A 20,399-nucleotide genomic window follows, 5' to 3' on the forward strand; every position below is an offset into this window, starting at 1 on the left:
TCTGAATGGCATGCATCAGCCAAAAAATTTACTCCACTCTCTGTGGAATCTAACACCGCTGAGGCAAGCAGTACATGATGTTTATGACATACTCAACAAAACATGTATTCTTAAGGCCAGAGATACTTCAGTAGTTGTGTGTTGCCCTTTTGAGGGACAGCCTGAAGTACAGTGGAGCCAGTGTCTATGTAGATTAGGTTTGTTGTCCATGTAGATCAGGTCTCAAGAGACTTTGCATCTCAACCTGGCGACACAAGTTTCCTTGTAGAGTGGCATTAAGATCTGGGTGATACACCAATCTGCTCTTCTGATGCAAAAAAAAGGACCATGCTTCCATTTAAAGACAAAAAGTCAATACATGTATGAAGTCGGTCTTTGTTTCGTGCACCACCTTGTCAGTGTTTGTGTAGATGAAAAATTATCACAAATATTTTTAAAGAATCAAAACTTATTTGAGGCGATAAAGGTGCAGGCTTAACCCCATGTATGTTAATGTAAATTATAAAAATTGGAATGATAAATTAAAAGAATATCTTAACCAGTGAAGTGGGGAAAAAAGAAACAGTGTATTGAATTAAACTGCCTGATATTTACAGATGATTTTACTGTACTACCTGAAAATCCAGCAGATGCACAAATACAAGTCAGACTCTCGAAACAGGTCGGTGACACAGCAGGTTTAAGAATTTCTACAGAGAGTACTAAATTTACTGCTTACAGAAAAAATGCAACTAAATTGTTACAGAAAGATATAGGTCAAATAGAAAATCTTAATTCAATTATATAGGAGAGAATCCAAGAAAATGGGTTGGACAAAAATCTTTTATAAATGAAAAGATACACAACATGGAAATTCTACATAGAATAAAAAATATTGACAATAAAATGTACATATCATGAATTGCAAAAAGAATAAATTGGAGTATGTTAGTCAGACCTGAATGCTTGTATGCAGATCAGTGCTTGGCACTGAATTATAGGTTAGATAAACTAGAAATATTAGAGGGAATAATCACAAGGAAAAAAATTGTCCAATAAGGACTAGAGAAGCCTGGAAAATAAGAAACATTGATGAAATACATCAACATCTGAAAATAATAACAGAAACAATAAGGAAAAGAAGACTGATATTTTTTAATGTTTATACAGGATGAATGACAATAGGCTGTCAAAGAAGTTAAAGATTTAGAAGCACACAACATAAAAGCTGAAGAAGAAGCAAAAAGAGAGATTTTCAGAAGGAAAGTGTCACATTTAGATGGGTTGCAAAGTGGAAGCAGTAAGAGAAGTGTTGGGGAGTGATCTGAAGACTGAAGGAAGAGGCACAATGAAAAGCTAAAAGAATTTTGGAGATAAAGAGAAAGAGCCAATGTGAAGGAATTTAAATTGCCACATGATCCCAAGCTCGCAAGATCAGCAGGGGAAAAAAGATATGCAATATTGATTCACATACCGTTATCTGTGGTCTATAACTCTTACACCCATGCACAAACTTCCTGCCATGAACTACTCCCAGAAAAGGTGAACAAAGAAACATGTTATCAATAAACAGTGTGCACCTTTAATAGGTCTCTTACCAGTCCAATTCCTTCAAAGGAATAGATGGTGGTCCCAAAGAAGAGAGGCAGTTTGGCCCAGTCAAAGATAAAGAGCTCCCTCTCTGAAATGCTGGGCAGATTCAGGGAGACCCGGTAGAGGGTGGCCACAACACCAACTGCCATGAACACATTTGCCAAGAGTGACACTGGCACCAGGAACTTAAGTGAGCGGATCCAGCAGCTCAGCAATATGGGCACGAATGCCAGCGCCATGTGGATGTGCACATCCAATGGCGTCGCATACTCATCGACCACCTGCAGGGAGAACAGGACGTTACAATAGGCACTGTGTTATCTAAACCTCTGAGCCATTTACAACTAGATCTTACTTAGGAAATACCATTTGCTCAATGATCAGTCATACAGATACAAGTTAACACAAAAGACCTACTTTTGAAAAATTGCACAAAAAATTCCTTTCAGCTACCAAATAAATGTTAAAATGACAGATGCTGAAATACATGACAACAGAATAGAAAAAAAAGCACCCAATCTTCAGGCCACTCGACAGACAGAAGGCTAATGGATCTAATGAGATAAATGTACTGTTATGATTATCCAACACAAATTGCTTCTCTCTAGTAGCAGTTTATGATTTGTCACTTAACAATGTGGTGCACTGAGGAATCATTCTTATTTACAGAATAACTCGTTGGGATGATGAACATTATTAGAGGCCTAGATTACCAATGTTATAGAATTATGGAACAACTTATGTGCTTCTGTAGTATGAATGTTTTAAAGAATGAATATCTCACCTGTTGGAAAGAACATGGATTCTACGAAATGAATTTATGTGAAACTTGGATTCTTCTTTTAGTTCATGAGACCTAGAGAGTTAAAAGTGATGGTGCCCAGCATGATTCTGTGTTCCTTGAATCCCAGAAGATATTTGATAGTGTTCCACACTGTCTCGCAGTGATCAAAATATGAACTTAAAGAGATAGTATTTTGCAGCTATTCTCAATTATTTACAAGTTTTCACGATTTTGTACTGCACCATTCTTTCCAGAATCTTTGTATCCAATGTTCTGGCCTTTTTCTGAGGCCTTCTTCTGGAAACAGGCCACCCACTGTGGTGCAATGTCAGAATTTCACAAATTCAATTTAAGGAGAATGTTTCCCATATTGATTCAAATATTATGGAAAGAATGATGTGGTACAAAATCTCAGTCATGCAGTACAAAATCCTGATAACTTTTAACTTCAAAATATAAGCTTACAGAATATTGCACCATCTTGTGAATGAGTTTTAGTGAATAGAAATAACTGCTCCATTCAAGATATGAAATATATGTAAAATCTGATGGATAATGTTGGAAGCTTTCTGAGGTTGTTCATCAATGATTCTGTTGTGTACAGGAAGGTGTGACTCTAAAAGACTTGTGAAATGCAGAAAAACCTGCAGGGAGACATGCAGGGGATTGGTGTTTAGTGCAGGGAATGGCATTTGACTCAAAGCATTAATAAATCTAAAGTTTTGCACATAAATAGTTGAAACAAACCATTATTGTTTGAGTACATGAATGCCGATCAGTAGAAATAATTATAACTGCTAAATATTTACTATTGTAGATGAGAAATGATTTAAAATGGAACAATAAAAGAGAACAATTTGTAGGTTAGTCAGGTGCAGATCTGAGATTAACTAAAAGTGTTAGAGCATGTAATTTACTGACTCTCAGGGGTGGATTCAAGCTTTGTGGGTTCATGGAGTAAACAGCTTTGGTACTTCAGAAACTATTTTCTAGGATAAAATGGCGTGCTGTGGATGACAAGATTTTAGAAAAAAAAGTGTGAACATCTACCTGCTTGATGCTGTTGGCGACGAACACAAAGTAGACACAGCAGAAGCCAAGCTGGGTTATGCAGAGGAAGACATCAACAAGCCACCTGGATTAAAAACATGTCATTAGAACCTGTGCTGAGAGGAGGCTGCATTGTGTCCACTGTATCACTAAGACTCACATCAGTGCTTGCCGTTAGGCAGCACCTGTGCTGGAGGGGTGCTGCACACTTTTTAACATTGCTGGCATTAGTTTAGCCAAGAGATGAAATTCACACATTACACAAGTAACTTCCACACATTGTTTACAGTGTTACATGAACATGCTCATATAGAAGTGTCAACAACACATGGAAGTTACCTAACTGTGATGTCATATACAACAGAAATCAGTAAAATTCATATAACCTAAAGTGGGGTTACTTCGATCCACTTTTGGAGACTTTTTCAAACAAAATCATATAATGCATACTGGTTTTGTAAAATGAATTTTGGAAATGAGATTAGAATTTACAAAGCGTATAATAACATACTAAGGTACCAAAGATTTATATCTGATATTTTATAATGTTTTAATAATTGGAGCAAAGTAACCCCAGAATATAAACATTATTTTAAGACAGGATAACAGCTTGGGACAATGTTACCCTCTTTAAAATTAGTTGTTATCTTACAAGATCATAGTAAATCAACATTTATGTAATTTTGGGAATGGAGGGACAAAAATAATAAAAATTCAGGGTAGTGCAACCTTTTTTTGTTTGAAATGTAAAAAAAGTAACAAACATGAATAAAAGTAGTGTTATTTTGTTATCAAAGAAAAGACCAGTGCTTCATTAGGTAAGATGGTGTGTCAAAATGTCATTGACTATGTCAGGAACATATTTTGCACAATTTTATCACCACCGAGCTGGAGTTATCCAGCTCTGGCACTGGGAAAATACCTCTTTTTGCTTAACCATCTTGAGGGGTTTATACCTTCAACTATATCATATCATTTATGAAAAAGTATCTTTTTATTTACAGGCCACTTCCAGTTATCAAGAGATAGCATCATGATATTTATGGTTGCACCATATTTGATAAAACTTTCAATAACACTAGGGTAATGTTTATTTTCATACAGAGTAACTACAAACACACTATCTGCTTGCTTATTGGTTTCAGTTTCTCCTGTGATTTTGATTGGCTCTTTTCCTTCTCTGTAGATACTGCTAACACTTCCATTTAATTTCTTCTATATGATTCCCAATCTTCCTCTGAACTTACATCAAGAATTTGTTCTTCTAATGGGTCTTCAACAACAGAATAATGAAGCACTCTCAGGGTTTTTCTCTTCGTAAGTTGTTTACAATTACCTGGCAATGGTTTAGAAACATTTTGTGACATTTCAAGCAATTGTTCCACTTTTTATAAAATCCATATGTTCTTTCAGATTTTCAATGCTGTAAACTGCTTATTGGTGAGATACTAGCTCCCATTTACACTTGTACCATACCCTAACAGCATTAATCTGTTAGCAGTAATCATTTTCAATGTAACAAGCTGAACAGGTCTAAAACAAAATAACCTTCACAGACGCTTTTGATTGTACAGTGATATATAACATGTTGAATACAAGTTTGTGGGTATAAGTTACTCAATAACTTATTTCCACATGTAAAAGTTTCTGGAGTGTTGACATCACAATGACAGTCATATGATAACTAATTGAAGCCCTGATGATGCTATGCTTTGAAATGTGCGTTGGTAAAGTAAAAATCCTATCTAAAAGATGACAGATTGACTTTATTATTAACATCTCCAACCTGGCTCATGATTTGATCCACATACAGATAATTAATATCTTATTAAGTGATGATATTGTGCCATGGACAAAAATAGAACTGTGTTCTGAACCTGAGACATTTGCATGGTTACAGCATGAGTTCAAAGTGTGAGCCATCAATCAACAGTGCATTTCTGATCTGTTACACACTACTCATCACTCCATGCTGCATGAGATGTGTATCTGTCAGCTCCTCATAATTCCACTTCATTGTCGACTTAGTGAACAAAAGTTTTTATTAACTGACATTGCAGAGATAATGGGCATGCAACCACAATGCATTATGAACGGTGGGTTTTGACGATAGAATTTTCTGAATATGTTGCTTTAGGATAGGGTCATTAGCTGGGATATCCCCAATCAGTTTACACAACATGTTCGCCAGCAGTATGGTCTGCTGAACTCAAAGACAACCACCTTTTTTTTTTTTTTTTTTTTTTTTCACCTAAGGAAAAGCTATTTCATCATTAAGACTGATGTCTGGTGCTTACTGTGAAGACAATCTTTAGCATTGATTTTTACATGTTGTAATATTAGTAATTTTCGCCTCACAAACATTAATATACGCTCAATAGTAAACGCCTGATGGCCTAAAGTTATCGAACAATTGTAAAGTAAAAGAAATGAATCATCGCATAGCAGCGACAGAATCTATTATTCTTTATCTTTGCCGTTCTTGCGCGGTGCCAGTAAATCTCTATGTACATGTATCGATTAATGGTATAAAAAAGAATTCTGTTGTTTCAAGACAAATGAGGCTTTTCGCGCCTCACCTTTTACTGTTTTGTGTTCCATGAGAGGCGGACGCAGACTTGCTGCGTTCCACAACTGTATTTTATATTTGATGTGAAAAATATTGAGTGAATATGCTAATTGTTATTTTTTCCAATCACAAAAGATGTAGTTTCTTGTAACTGATATCGAACAGACAGAATCAAGAGGACATTTTGACTGTTATGTATAAAGTATTTAACCACAATGGTCATCTATTGTAATTTAATATGAAAAGGTACGTAGCATTAAAAAAAAAAAAACGTGTGTTAAAGATAAGTGTGCTTATTTTCGTAAATTAACCTTGATGATTCCATCTCCTGATTTAACTGAATGATAATTATTTTTGTGTTACTTCATCAGAAATTACGATCACGCTGATGGGCCGAACGCAGCATGAGGCAGAAGGAACATTATCGTTTTCCTATTATTTCTGAACCAACTCTCTTTAATTGTGTAGTGTTGCATTTCTTTTAAAGTCTATAAATCTTCTGGTCCCTTAGTGTTGATCCGGGTATGACTACATCGCGACTATAAAAATGCACAGAAATGATAATGTTTCTTCCGAGCGATCTCAAATATATATATATATATCAATATGCTGCTCTTATTCAGGTATTTAATGGTCAACGTATGTTATTATAATAGCGTAATAAATCCCTGATTCTGTTGCCAAGTGGCCCACCAAAATATTCACTTTTTCGACATTAAAAAAAAGTAACAATTCTTTTTATTTTTGTCCCCCAAGAGCAACGCTACACTTGGCGCCCGAACAGGGACTTGATAAAAAAATCATTTCATGTATGTGTTTAAAAAATTTTCTTTGCTTGTTCTAATAACTGTTTCATTTTTTCATGTGGATGCAATTCAACCGAGAAAGAGAAGTGGGAAAACCTTTTAATTAATTCAGAAGAACGATTGATGAAATTACCAAAAAAACGCGAGTATCCAGCTGTATCATTATCAAGACAGCCATAGTAAGTCAAATTTTTATACGCAGTAGCCAAGCTTTCGTAGTGACGTAGCATCTTTCGAGTTGATCAGAACGTAAACCTGTCTTTCCTTGCCTTGAAACAGCTTTATTTCAATTTGTCCATAGTCCATTCTTATGTAGTTAAATTCAGTGAAAGTGTACCATTGTTGTCAGTGCATAAAAAAAATTACGATATGGCGGATAACTACGCTCAAAACTGGTAAAACGTGTGATATTTCATTTGTTTGTAATTAGTAGGAACCATCTTGTCTTCTTGGCGTAAATGAACGTCAGTTGTTACCCAGAGTTAAAATTTTATCTTAGGTCCCAGTAAGCCATAGCACTACGTCACAGACAAACGACTGACGGCAGTGACAAACAATATCTGTAGCATTTTGACGTTTGACAAATAATTCATGAACATGGCTGACGGTAAACAGCGGACACAAACAAAACCAGACGACAGCGGTGATGCGAATGGACCTCACTATCCATTACGATCACGCGCGATCGGTACACGAGCGGAGGCAGAAGCAGCCTCGACCGAAGTTTTAGAAGCTGGTCCTAGTGTGCAAACTATTCCCGCTTTTGAAAAAAATGACTTGGCTGCAATGATCGAAGCAATAATGGAACGCAAGTTTGAAAGTCAAAGACAGAGAGAGGCGCAAAAACAGGAACGTGAAAAGCAGGAAAAATTAGATGAAAAGGCCCGCGAAGAAAAGGAGAAGGCCGAAAGACGGCATAATAAAAATCAGGTCCTTACAAATCTGTGCAAAAAACAGATCTGCAAACGGAGATAAATGACCTAAATACACGGTTAAATTCGGTAAAGGCCGAACTAAAGGCAGACATAACAGCTGATTTAAATACCCTGTTGGGTAATGTCCAAAGCCAAATCAGCAGTCAGATCACGATCATGAGGCTAGAAATTGACACACAAGTAGAGTCAAAAATAGAGGATATTTCAAAACGGTTAGATGAAAAAATCGAAGCAGCCAAGGGAGAGATAAATTCAAAAGTGATAGAATATCAAAAACAAGCTGCGACCTTAAAAGAAGATTATACGGCAATCTCTGATGAGGTCAAAGGAGTTAAAACCGCAGTAGACACGATCGAGAATGTTGTTGATGATCTTTCGAAACAGATTGAGACTCTTAATGTAGAGGACCAAATAAAGAATACTGTTAAGGCACATGCTGAAGCATTGTCGGATCACTACCAAGAGTGGATTAAAAACAAAGACGGATTCATAGAAAACAAGGTCAAGAACGAACTCAGGGAAACTGTCAAAAACGTGGCCTTTGAAATATTGGCAGCCCCTGGAAAAACAGGAGACACGGTGATGTCAGAATTAGGCCAGATAAGACGAACGTTAGCTCAAGATTTACCTGAATGGCGTCAACAGATAGTTGATGAAGTTCGTACACTAAAATGTCAAGTTGAAAATTCCCTGCCACCCGAGTCAGGAGACTGGAATAATTCACCACGAAGTAATGAACAACAGCAGGTACATTACCGTTCACCATTTGTTAACGCTCAAACTCATAGTTCTATAGAAGCACAAGTTAACCAGAGTACCAGCCCACCCACTTTTGTCAGTTTGATGCAGGAGGAAAGCGTGATCAAACATCGTATTTTTCCGACCTTTCACCCACAGAAAAGAGAAATTCATCCTATAGTGTTCCTCCGAAATTTTTCAGGAATTTTCCCGAGTAGCTGGAGTGACCGCCAGCGAATTCAATTCGTTAGTGGATTTATCGTAGGCGATGCTGCCTTATGGGGAACCGAAATGGTCGACTCTTGTAAGAGTTACAAAGAGTTTGAACAGATGTTTTTAGCTAAATTCTGGAGTTCTGGTGTGCAGCAGCGCCTGAGAAAAGAGGTTTACAACGCCGAAGTGTTTAACAGTAAGCGCGGTAGTTTGAGAAGATATTTTGAAAAGTATTTAGCGAAAATCAAGTTCTGGGATTCGCCGATCACCGCCAAAGACGTTATTATGATTCTAAAAACTAAGCTACCGATTGCGATCAGAGAAAAGTTAGTAAACGTGTCTGAGGACGATACGGACACTTTCCTATCTGTGTTAGACTCGTTAGATCTGATTTACGAGGACGCTAGAGTTGATGTTGGCAACGCCCACTTCAGTGCAGGCGGCCAGCACAATACAGAATACGCAGGCAACAATGGTGGCCGAGCGAAAGCGCGTCACAGCGACAGCCAGTACCAACCCCACAACGGTTTCAAAAATAAACACACTACGTACTCCAACAGCAAATACAAAAATAAGTACAATAACGGCCAGAGATACAATCCAATATATAATTCGTCACCACCTCAGTACGAAAATACACATTATAGCACACAGCCCCAGCAATATGGAAACACGCAACCGATCAACGGTAATTATCAAAACGATCAGTCTTACGATTCAAATCGACAGTGGAAAAGAAATAAATGGCATAATCAAGGTGGAGACCAATGTACACCTTTCAGTAACGGTTACAATCAACACAAGCCACAGCAAAATACCTTTCAGCCACAAAATATACACTTCACGCAACAAGCGAACGGACCTTCGGGAACTCTGAAGCCTAAACGCCCGCATAATACGCAAATTTATTATGCGCAAGCGAATACGCCAGGACAACAAGATCCGTTTCCAACCGAGTTCGTACCACAAAACCAACACCAGTTCCAGACGGAAGAAACATTAAGAAATATAAATCAGCAGGATAGTAAGCGTCGAGCGGAAAATTAAAAGCAGCACCTTTGAGCCTCCTAGAGGATGCTGCAGGTTTGAATGGGGGCACCCTGTCCCTTAGTCCACACGAAATTAAAGCAATTAGGTATGACAAAGAGACAAACTTACGGGATGATCTAGTAGCAGACACTGAGACGAAAGACAATGATGACGTATGGGACGAACAAGTTCAAGCTTCCATAAGGGTATCAATTGCCAACATACCTGTAACAGCTATTGTAGATACAGGAGCTAATATAAATGTCTTATCTTTATGTTTATTTAAGCAAATATCCTCTGTATGCAAAGTTTTATCACTTCCAATTCAAGGTTGCACCATATCGGGAGCAATTGGTCCACTAACACAACGTGTAAATCTTCAGACTCAGCTTCAAATCCAGATAGACTCTATTTCAGTAACGTGCATTTTTCTTATTGTTAAAAACCTATCAGTGCCATGTATCCTGAGTATGGAATTCTTGAGGCAGACGAAAGCTAAAATTGACATCGAGTGTGGAATCTGTACTCTAGTAGCGAGCCAGCAACAAGTAACTGTAAATTTGTTAAGAAGTAAGGTGAAGACAAACTTTGGGGTGCTTCAAACAGCAGTACGGCCATGGACTAAAAGACAACAGTACAGTCAGACAGAAGACATGACAGATCTTGAAAGTGTTAATGACGATGAGTATAAAGACCTAATTCCCGGTCAGAATGAATTATACGGTAAAGCTAGTGAGTCCATTGAATTATCCAAACAACAGAAGAATGAGCTTTACAATTTGTTAACAGATTACGTTCAAGTATTTTCTAAGAAACCTGGACTAATAAAAGGCTTTGAATATCGAATGGATGTCCTGCCCCATTCAACCTACTGTAGAACAAGCTATTCCATTCCATATGCGAGACGCGAAGCTGTCAAGTGTGAGATCAAGAAAATGTTACGCTGGAATGTGATAGAAGTATCTCATTCACCTTATTCGAGTCCTTTATTGTCTGTGCTAAAATCAGATGGTAGCGTAAGGCTAGTCCTAGATGCAAGATTAATCAATAAAATTATAGTACCCATAAGAACGAGACCAGAGGCTCTTGAAGAGCATCTGCAGAAGTTTCATGGAGTTAAGTATTTGAGTACCCTTGATTTGAAAAGCAGTTACTGGCAAGTAAAACTTGCGCAGGAGTCTAGGAAGTACACTGCGTTTATATTTGCAGGTAGATCTTACCATTTCAAAGTTGTACCGTTTGGACTAAATGTGAGTTCCGGAATTTTTATTTCTGCCCTTGACTATGTACTAGGTCCTGAACTTTTAGATGAGGTAACAGTCTATGTGGATGACGTTCTTGTAGCATCGAAAAATTGGGAAGATCATGTGGCCCTTCTGCAAAAGATATTTCAACGATTCAGAGAGTATGGTGTTACAGCAAATCTTAAGAAATCCAAGTTTGGAAAAAGTGAAATTAAATTTTTAGGGCACATCATCACCCCTGAAGGAATTAAACCCGACCCGGAAAAATTATCTGCTATAAAAAACTTTCCAACCCCTGTTACAAAAAGGCAACTGAGAGGATTTATCGGTCTTACGTCATTTTTCAGACGTTTTGTTCCCAATCAGGTATTGAACAATCCCGCTCTTCACAACCTTTTAAAAAAGAATTCACATTGGAATTGGACGCCGGAATGCCAAGACGGATTTAAGAAAATTAAAGACAGTCTGGTTAACAGTAACATTCTCCATCATCCTCAGATGGATAAGGAATTTTGTATTACTGCAGACGCTTCCTTTGTGGGTATCGGCGCTTGTCTTTTCCAGATTCAATTAGTAAATGGACACGAGCAAATCCAAGTGATTAGCTTTGCGAGTCGAGTGTTATCAGAGTGTGAGAAGTCTTATTCGGTTACGGAGTTGGAGGCACTTGCCGTAATATGGGCTTTTAGGCGATTTAACTATTATATCTATGGAAGAAAAATTAAAGTCTATTCAGACCATCAAGCCTTATCATTCCTCCTTACATGCAAGTTGCAACACCCTCGTCTTACTCGATGGTGCTTATTCCTGCAGGAATATGACTTTGATATTGTATATATAAAAGGTAAAGATAATGTTATAGCAGACGCACTTTCTCGCTCACCTGAGGGCTTACTAGAAACCAGCGAACTGGTGGAACAAATGTCTAATTATAAAGTTTTGTTAATGAAAGATCCAATTCACAGAAAGTATTTTCTTCAGTTATGTAGGCAGATTCAGATTCTTCAAAATACAGATCCAAAATGGAAAAAGGTTATACAAATTCTTCGCGAAAATCCAGCCCACAAGTTGTCCAAGTTTTATAAAGTTCATAACCAAGTGCTATTTCATAAGACGTCTGAGTCATCTGAGAGGTGGTGTGTTTGCATCCCTCGAAATTTCATTGAACATCTTCTGTGGTACACTCACATTTCATGGGGTCACTACGGACCAGAAAAATGTAAAAGGAAAATCTCGACTTACTGTTATGTTCCGAATCTACACCAGAGAATTCATAAATTATTGAGAAACTGTGTCATCTGTCAAAAGGCAAAATCCTTAAACATTTCCACTTCAATTCCACTAAATCCAATAGTTGCTGAAAGGCCAAACCAGCTTCTTAGTATTGATTTAGCAGGTCCACTACCCACCGGTAGGGGAGGCGCTAAATACTTAGTAGCAATCCTGGACAATTTTTCTAAGCACATAAGACTGTACGCAGTAAAATCTTCTTGTGCAAATCCAATAATTCGTCGCATTGAAAATGATTATTTCCCACGATTCGGGGTTCCAGAATCAATTTTGTCTGATAATGCTTCAAATTTCACATCACGCCCGTGGCGTGCATTTCTTGCTCGCCATGGAATCAAACAAATTTTGATATCCCTGTTTCGACCGCAATCGAATCCGACAGAAAGAATCTTCAAAGAATTTAACAGATTTATAAGGACGTACATTCCGAATAAGCAATCTAAGTGGGTAGACTTCGTAACACCATTCGAACAGATTGTAAACCACCTTCCTCATCTGTCGACCGGATTCACGCCACATGAGCTAATGTCAAGATCAAAAGAGAGGAATGAATGGATAGACCCCCTTCCAAAGTTACAAGACAACGAATTGGACCTAGACGCAAAAATCAGGCAAGCTCTCATATCATTGACAACGTATGCTAACCTCCGAAAAAAGGCATTTGATAAGAAGATAAACAGAGTTATAGATTTCAAAGAAGGAGAAAAGGTATTAGTCAGGACTCACTTTAAACCATCCCTGTTGTTAAAGAAGAATCGTAAGTGGCAACACATTTATGAAGGTCCCTTTGTGATAATGAGGAAACCACACATTGGTAGCTATTTGTTATCTGACCCTGCCACGAATAAAATCAAAGGATTGTTCCACCATCAAGATTTAAGAAAATTTTATAACGCCAGGAATTAAGTTAATTTAAGCTGTAAGAAAATTCTAAGGTATTGGAGATCAGGATTAACCAATGAGTAACAAGAACGGATCTGAACTGACTACGGACGTTAGCCGGTGCTAAAAGGAAACCTTATGTATCAAAACAACGTGTCTGGAAAATAAAATACAGAATAAGTTGCAGACAAGTATTTACATGAATAATCTTTATGTAAACAGGAGGACATGTCCTAGAGGCGATTTTCAATTTTAGTTGTAAGTTAGTATGTAAGGAAAATGATGTACTCGAGAGGTATTAATTAGCCCCGAGGTACTAAAATGAGGAAAGAGGAAGGAGCGAATAATGCACTTCTCTCGCTAAATAGTAATTTGAGAATGAGCAGGAAGGAGCGAATAATGCACTTCTCTCACTAAATAGTAATATGAAAATGATGATTATATGTGCTTAGTATTAGTAAGTGAAATTTAATCGAGGACAAATTAATTACCTGTTTTAAAAGGAAATACTTAAACGTCCAGACAAAAGAGGAAAGTTGTGAGAAAGATTCGATTCCATGAGGTTATTCCCTATTTTCAAATGTGACGTAAATAAGGCACCACCTGTTAGCGTAAAATAGTCGGTAGATTTAACTTGTAAATTCCAGCACAGTGCTGTGCCAGCGATAAAATAACATCTCTTTGAAGTGAACAGATACCTAGGATTAAGCATGAACAGATTGATAACGCAGTGCAATTGTTCTAAAAAGGCCTGACGTTAACCTTAAGTAAAAGCGTGATGGAATAAAAAGGAAGTTTATTATATAACGCAAAGTAAGATGAGTCCAGACTATAAACAAGCTGAGTAAAAGAAGATATGAGTAACATGGTTTATTACAAATTGAAACGTTAATTCTTTTATTATGGAATGAATGTGAAATGAAATTTTTAATAACCTGTATGTTACACCCGAAAATTACAAATATTCCAATGGGCATGAGGATGAAAGTAATACCTTCGGTATTCCTTCCCTCCTCATGGGAGGCAGTGTAATATTAGTAATTTTCGCCTCACAAACATTAATATACGCTCAATAGTAAACGCCTGATGGCCTAAAGTTATCGAACAATTGTAAAGTAAAAGAAATGAATCATCGCATAGCAGCGACAGAATCTATTATTCTTTATCTTTGCCGTTCTTGCGCGGTGCCAGTAAATCTCTATGTACATGTATCGATTAATGGTATAAAAAAGAATTCTGTTGTTTCAAGACAAATGAGGCTTTTCGCGCCTCACCTTTTACTGTTTTGTGTTCCATGAGAGGCGGACGCAGACTTGCTGCGTTCCACAACTGTATTTTATATTTGATGTGAAAAATATTGAGTGAATATGCTAATTGTTATTTTTTCCAATCACAAAAGATGTAGTTTCTTGTAACTGATATCGAACAGACAGAATCAAGAGGACATTTTGACTGTTATGTATAAAGTATTTAACCACAATGGTCATCTATTGTAATTTAATATGAAAAGGTACGTAGCATTAAAAAAAAAAAAACGTGTGTTAAAGATAAGTGTGCTTATTTTCGTAAATTAACCTTGATGATTCCATCTCCTGATTTAACTGAATGATAATTATTTTTGTGTTACTTCATCAGAAATTACGATCACGCTGATGGGCCGAACGCAGCATGAGGCAGAAGGAACATTATCGTTTTCCTATTATTTCTGAACCAACTCTCTTTAATTGTGTAGTGTTGCATTTCTTTTAAAGTCTATAAATCTTCTGGTCCCTTAGTGTTGATCCGGGTATGACTACATCGCGACTATAAAAATGCACAGAAATGATAATGTTTCTTCCGAGCGATCTCAAATATATATATATATATCAATATGCTGCTCTTATTCAGGTATTTAATGGTCAACGTATGTTATTATAATAGCGTAATAAATCCCTGATTCTGTTGCCAAGTGGCCCACCAAAATATTCACTTTTTCGACATTAAAAAAAAGTAACAATTCTTTTTATTTTTGTCCCCCAAGAGCAACGCTACAATGTTCCTAACACTTTGTGAAAAACCTGCTTCAAATCGAGTGTACTAGTCCCGGTCCAGCCATTCCGATTGAGGTGTTCTGTTTTCCTAACCATTTCATGTGAATACCGTGGTTATTCCCTCAAAAAGAGTCAATTTCCTACCCCCTCCTTATGCAGTCCAAAGCTGTCCATCATCCCTACTGTGGTTGTGGACACGATGTTAAAGTATCATTTGGTAGTGTTGAAAGTAGGCAAGAAATCCTGCACACTGAAACACTGAATCAAGGCATGAGTTCTGCTCAGTTGGTTAGACCGATGCCCACAAAAGACAAAGTTTGGATAGCATATTTTTAAATGTTTGAAAGATTTGTAGTGTAAATTATGATGTGATTCTACACATAGAAATCAGTGAGATAGGATTAATTTTGTGCCATTTGGCTCCAGATATATTTTGACTATTTTATTCATAAGAACTGACAAATAAGAAACTATATAAGTTTCTGGATAAAAGTTTAAGAGCGATTTCCCACCCCACTCCTGTTCAGGCTGGAGTTGTCCATCATTCATTTATCTGTAATGCCTTTGTCATCTATGAGCCAAAAAGTATTTATTTTTCTGCTGTTGCCTGTCACATGTAATCATGAAAAATTTTTACTGAGTAAATGGGAGAATGCTATGAATTATGTACCAAACCTTTTATGGTAAACATACTGATACAGCAATACATCATGCTAACATATGCTACAGTTATTTCTTCAAGGAAGAGTGGTGCTAAAGTCACAGATTTCATATCACAACGTTCATATAGGAAACCTGAAATACCCGATATAATGAACGCTTGTTGAAGCAGAATCGAAAAGTATTTTCTTTTGCCTTCTAGCGCACTTCGCGACGGCAATGTTGCAGTTAGGCAAGATACGAAGTGTATAGGCCTAATGGTTCCCTTCCTGTAATTTCCGTTCAGCAAGCAGGTTTGATTACAGAAAAGGCAGTTCACACAGAAAACGTAATTACAATTTTTTTTTCTCGTCGTTATGACGAAAAATGCAGTCCGTTTTTCATCGCTGATATATAATATGTTTCTTCATTAATATTACTTTTCGCTCAACTGAGCTAATATGCAAGTCTTTTTCCATAAGCTTTCGAATCAATTAGGGAAAAAAATTAATGGTAATGTGTTGCTTTAAAAGAGCAGTATCTATGAGCCGTCGTGGAGCTCGCCTTCTCAGTATCTTTGGCAACAAAAGACTCGGCGGGCAAACCTCAGGCGGCCGAGGCTCTGGCTCGCCTCACGCGGAGGGAAAACCAATAATAATAATAATAACACAAACACTGACAAACAGAATTAAATTCTTCTGAAAGAATATTAACTACATTAAATAATAGTCCATTAAAGGCGTAGCGAAGTTAAGCGTTACCCGTGACTGCACCATCGGCGGGGGCACCAACTCTAATGTCAACAAGTTGCGTCATTACAAGTGTGAAGCCCGCATCTCGTGGTCGTGCGGTAGCGTTCTCGCTTCCCACGCCCGGGTTCCCGGGTTCGATTCCCGGCGGGGTCAGGGATGGCTGGGTGTTGTGTGATGTCCTTAGGTTAGTTAGGTTTAAGTAGTTCTAAGTTCTAGGGGACTGATGACCATAGATGTTAAGTCCCATAATGCTCAGAGCCATTTGAACCATACAAGTGTGAAGACATCTAGTCGGCACAGAGAGATTGATGCAGTTTGACGCCCAATTTGGATAGAGATCACTAGCTGATATTCAAAGAATTTACAGTGCAGCCTCTGAAATTAGGCCTACTGGTGCGTAAGCGGATGGGTTATTGCTATTATGTCTTCGGTAAAACTCTAGTTATCGGTAATCTACTATTGCTAAGGCGGAAGTGTACTGCCTGGACGAAAAATGAAACGACAAAGATCAGTTTCTAAGGAACTATTTGAGATGGCGTCGTAGTGCGCTACTACTTTTTGATCTTGAACAGCGTCATTACTGTCTGATGTAATAAGGAACAAAATCCAATAATTAATCGCCAGTGGACGAACAGTTTACCACGGATGTGCAAATGCGGTCCGCCATAAAATGCCTCGTTCGAGGTATGGCAACAAAGAAATGAGGCTGATTCTGCAGATTCATGATTTATCAAATGTGTCCATACATCATTTTGAGTCCACACACTCGTACATCCGTTTTATTTATTTATTTATTTTTTTAACAGCATTTCTGTGTGTATAGTTTCCTGTGGCAATGAAGTTATGGTGTAATGCCCAGTCGACGGCAAAGTCATTACAGGTGGTTCACGAGTTCGTAATGGGAAAGGTTGGGAAAGGGAATTGGTCATGTGCTTTCCAAAGGCACCGTCCTAGCATTTGCCGTAAGTGATTTAGGGAAACTACGGAAAACCTAAATCTGAATAGTTAATCACTCAATTTGAGAATGTGGATGAAGTTATCTTATTAAACGTTATCATTAAGACACTCCCTTCATTGAATACTAATGTAATATTAGAAGGATTCTAGGAAAGTGAAGCACATATGTATAACAAATGCATGCAAGACGCTAATGCGACCATTTCTAGAGTTTTGTTCCAGGTTTGGGAAGCCTTATCAAGTAGGCATAACAAGAGACACTGAATGAATTCAGAGACGCGCTGATCTTCTCGCAGCTGAAACAAAAGTGTAACAGAAATGCATGAAGGACTTAAATTGGAATCTATGGAAGAAAAATGATTTAGTTCCCGTGAAATCGTTTCTCATGAAATCTTGTTGGGTAAATGTAGGGAATCTGTATTCGAAGAACACTGCGCGGCAGTTCTGCCACCAGCATCATAAATCTCTCATAAAGATCATGAAAATAAGAGAGATTAGAGCGAGTAAAGAGGCATACGAACAGTCATTTTTCCCTCGCTCATTATGCGATGCGAATGGAATAGGACAGAGAAAGGCAGTATTGGTTCAGTGGCTTGCGAGGTACAGATGTAGTTCTAGATGTAATTGATCGGTTAATACTTAATCCCTCAGGTTCTAGACAATATGGAAGGCTTCTTTTTTTGCCTAGGTTCTTTGTATTTGTAACGAATTCTGCTTCTGATTGCAAGACCTACTGCGTTTTTTAAAGCTATATGGACCCTCTCTACCTCATGGCATAAAGGACTTATAAAAAAGCAGCAATGGACTGATTGTATTTGCAATTGTAGGAAGTGTGTGTAGCTCTTAGAGATCGTTTGATGCTCCACTTTTCCATTCCACGTTCCGGGGGAAAAAAAAGAAGACTAGCACTGAGATGTGGGATCTAAATATTTTGTAATACTTACCTAATCTTCCCCGACAGTTGAATTAGAGCTTGCAGCATGACAGTCGTGGTAATAAGGTTAGTGTCGTTTAATTTAGTTCGGCAATATTACTCACCCGTTTTGTGTAATCAGGGAATGCTTATGTCATGTAGCTCTCCACTAACAAAATACACGATGCCGTCAGCTCGTCGCGCCACATGGCTACAACTTTTTTTCGGAACAGTCACAACAGACATTAAGAAGAGCCAAGGAAGAGACAACATGTGCTGAAGCACACACTCGCCAACTTTCCGTTGCACTGCATTGTTGTTACGTAGCTTTCTTGCGTCAATGCAAAAATTAACTAAAATCTGATCGAGGACATTATGGTAGGATTTCGCAAACATCGGGCATATTAGCTATTACAGTCACGTAAATGGCTCATATCACTGTTTCTAGTTTACACTTTTAAACATGGAGTTTCTCAAAAGAGATTATTAATAAAGATTGTGACGACTATTTCTTACACTTATTCGTGTGGGCTGTACGACGACCTATGTACAAAGTTTCAGAAACTTTATCACACACAGAGAATCTGATGCTTCATGTGAGAAAAGCAAACTCTTCGCAGACAAATGAAGGAATGCATTCTGTAGGACGTAGCAGTAGACTTATCTAGCTATATCAGATGGAGCGTATAGGAGGAACTGCCTGTGACTTGCATTTTTACAAGTGCTTATCCATTATTCACTTCGTAAGAGCGATTTTTTCTGAGCGCATACTGAAAGAGGTATTTGTTTCTCAGAGTAATGTTCTGGCGACAGAAAGGGCATCCGGCCATCCCTTAAATTAACCATGCGAAATTCACTAATAACCATGCCGATCCTGCGCAGATGCGGGACAAAGGCACAAGAAAACAAGAAAATTCCGAGATATAAGACCCAGACGGCGATCTGATGAACTATGGGTGGATGACATTAGAAAACATGCAAGACAAACATGGATGCATGTAGATGAAGACCGCCAGTGCACGTCCAAGTTTTGAGATGGCCTTTGTCCGGCAGCAGTTGACAAATGTCTGGTGATGTCACTTATCATTTGTGCAGTTAACTTTCTCAGCGCCCCCTTTGTGAGTCTACGTAATTCGCTTAATGTGACCGATACAGGTCAAATGAAGCTTTTGTGTTGAAAGAGGGACGCAATAACCGAAAAAAAATGTGAGGATTAAGGAAAATATAACAAGTGGTTGGTCGCAAGCTGCGCAACCTTGTATTCAGTATGTGGAAACACACTGTCATGCCAAAGTAACTGCCAACTTTGTCCTAGAATCACGTTCTCAACTTTCCATGTTGGGGAGATTTGTGAGTCATACCAGCCTTAGATATTCTGACCAACCGTTCCAATGGACGCCGGTCCGTCATGTTTCACCGCGCACCTGATTATCTGTTCCTTTGCTTTACAAATTATTCGCCGCGCTATTCGACAGTCATTACGGTATTTTCACGTTTCTACCTGAACGATGTTACAAGTGGGACGATTTTCCAAATCTGGATAATAAATCACCATTTAAAAAACGGTACCACCTCTCCATTTGACAAGAAATGTAAAGTCTAACAAAAACGATTCCTGATACACCGCCTACAGCTGTTTATCGATATCCAGCTTCCAGAATCCCCACATAATGCTGAATTGTTTCTTGGTGAGTCGCATCTACGACTGTTTCCGGTTGCCAAACGTTGAAGCAACCAGTTCAGCGTATATTTTCACAGACTTGTGACATCTTTCATGTTCCAAAATTAGGTATCGCGTCTTGATATCAAATACGGAATCAGAAAAAAAAACGTACGAGTTAAATGGTTCAAATGACTTTGAGCACTATGGGACTTAACTTCTGAGGTCATCAAATGGTTCAAATGGCTCTGAGCACTATGGGACTCAACTGCTGAGGTCATAAGTCCCCTAGAACTTAGAACTACTTAAACCGAACTAACCTAAGGACAACACACA

General features: G+C 38.0%; 1 protein-coding gene across 1 annotated transcript in view; it reads right to left on the reverse strand.

Moving 5' to 3' along the window:
* The window catches only part of LOC124794781 (proton-coupled amino acid transporter-like protein CG1139), a 139,373-nt gene that overhangs the window by 14,116 nt on the left and 104,858 nt on the right, over positions 1–20,399 (reverse strand). Inside the window, exons 6-7 of the mRNA XM_047258417.1 lie at positions 3,407–3,491; positions 1,578–1,853 (exon numbers count right to left, since the gene is read on the reverse strand). Of these exons, the coding sequence (XP_047114373.1) occupies positions 1,578–1,853; positions 3,407–3,491 (361 nt within the window). The remainder of the gene's footprint in view (positions 1–1,577; positions 1,854–3,406; positions 3,492–20,399) is intronic.

This window comes from Schistocerca piceifrons, chromosome 4 (assembly GCF_021461385.2).
Source record: "Schistocerca piceifrons isolate TAMUIC-IGC-003096 chromosome 4, iqSchPice1.1, whole genome shotgun sequence".
Classification (NCBI taxonomy): Eukaryota; Metazoa; Arthropoda; class Insecta; order Orthoptera; family Acrididae; genus Schistocerca; species Schistocerca piceifrons.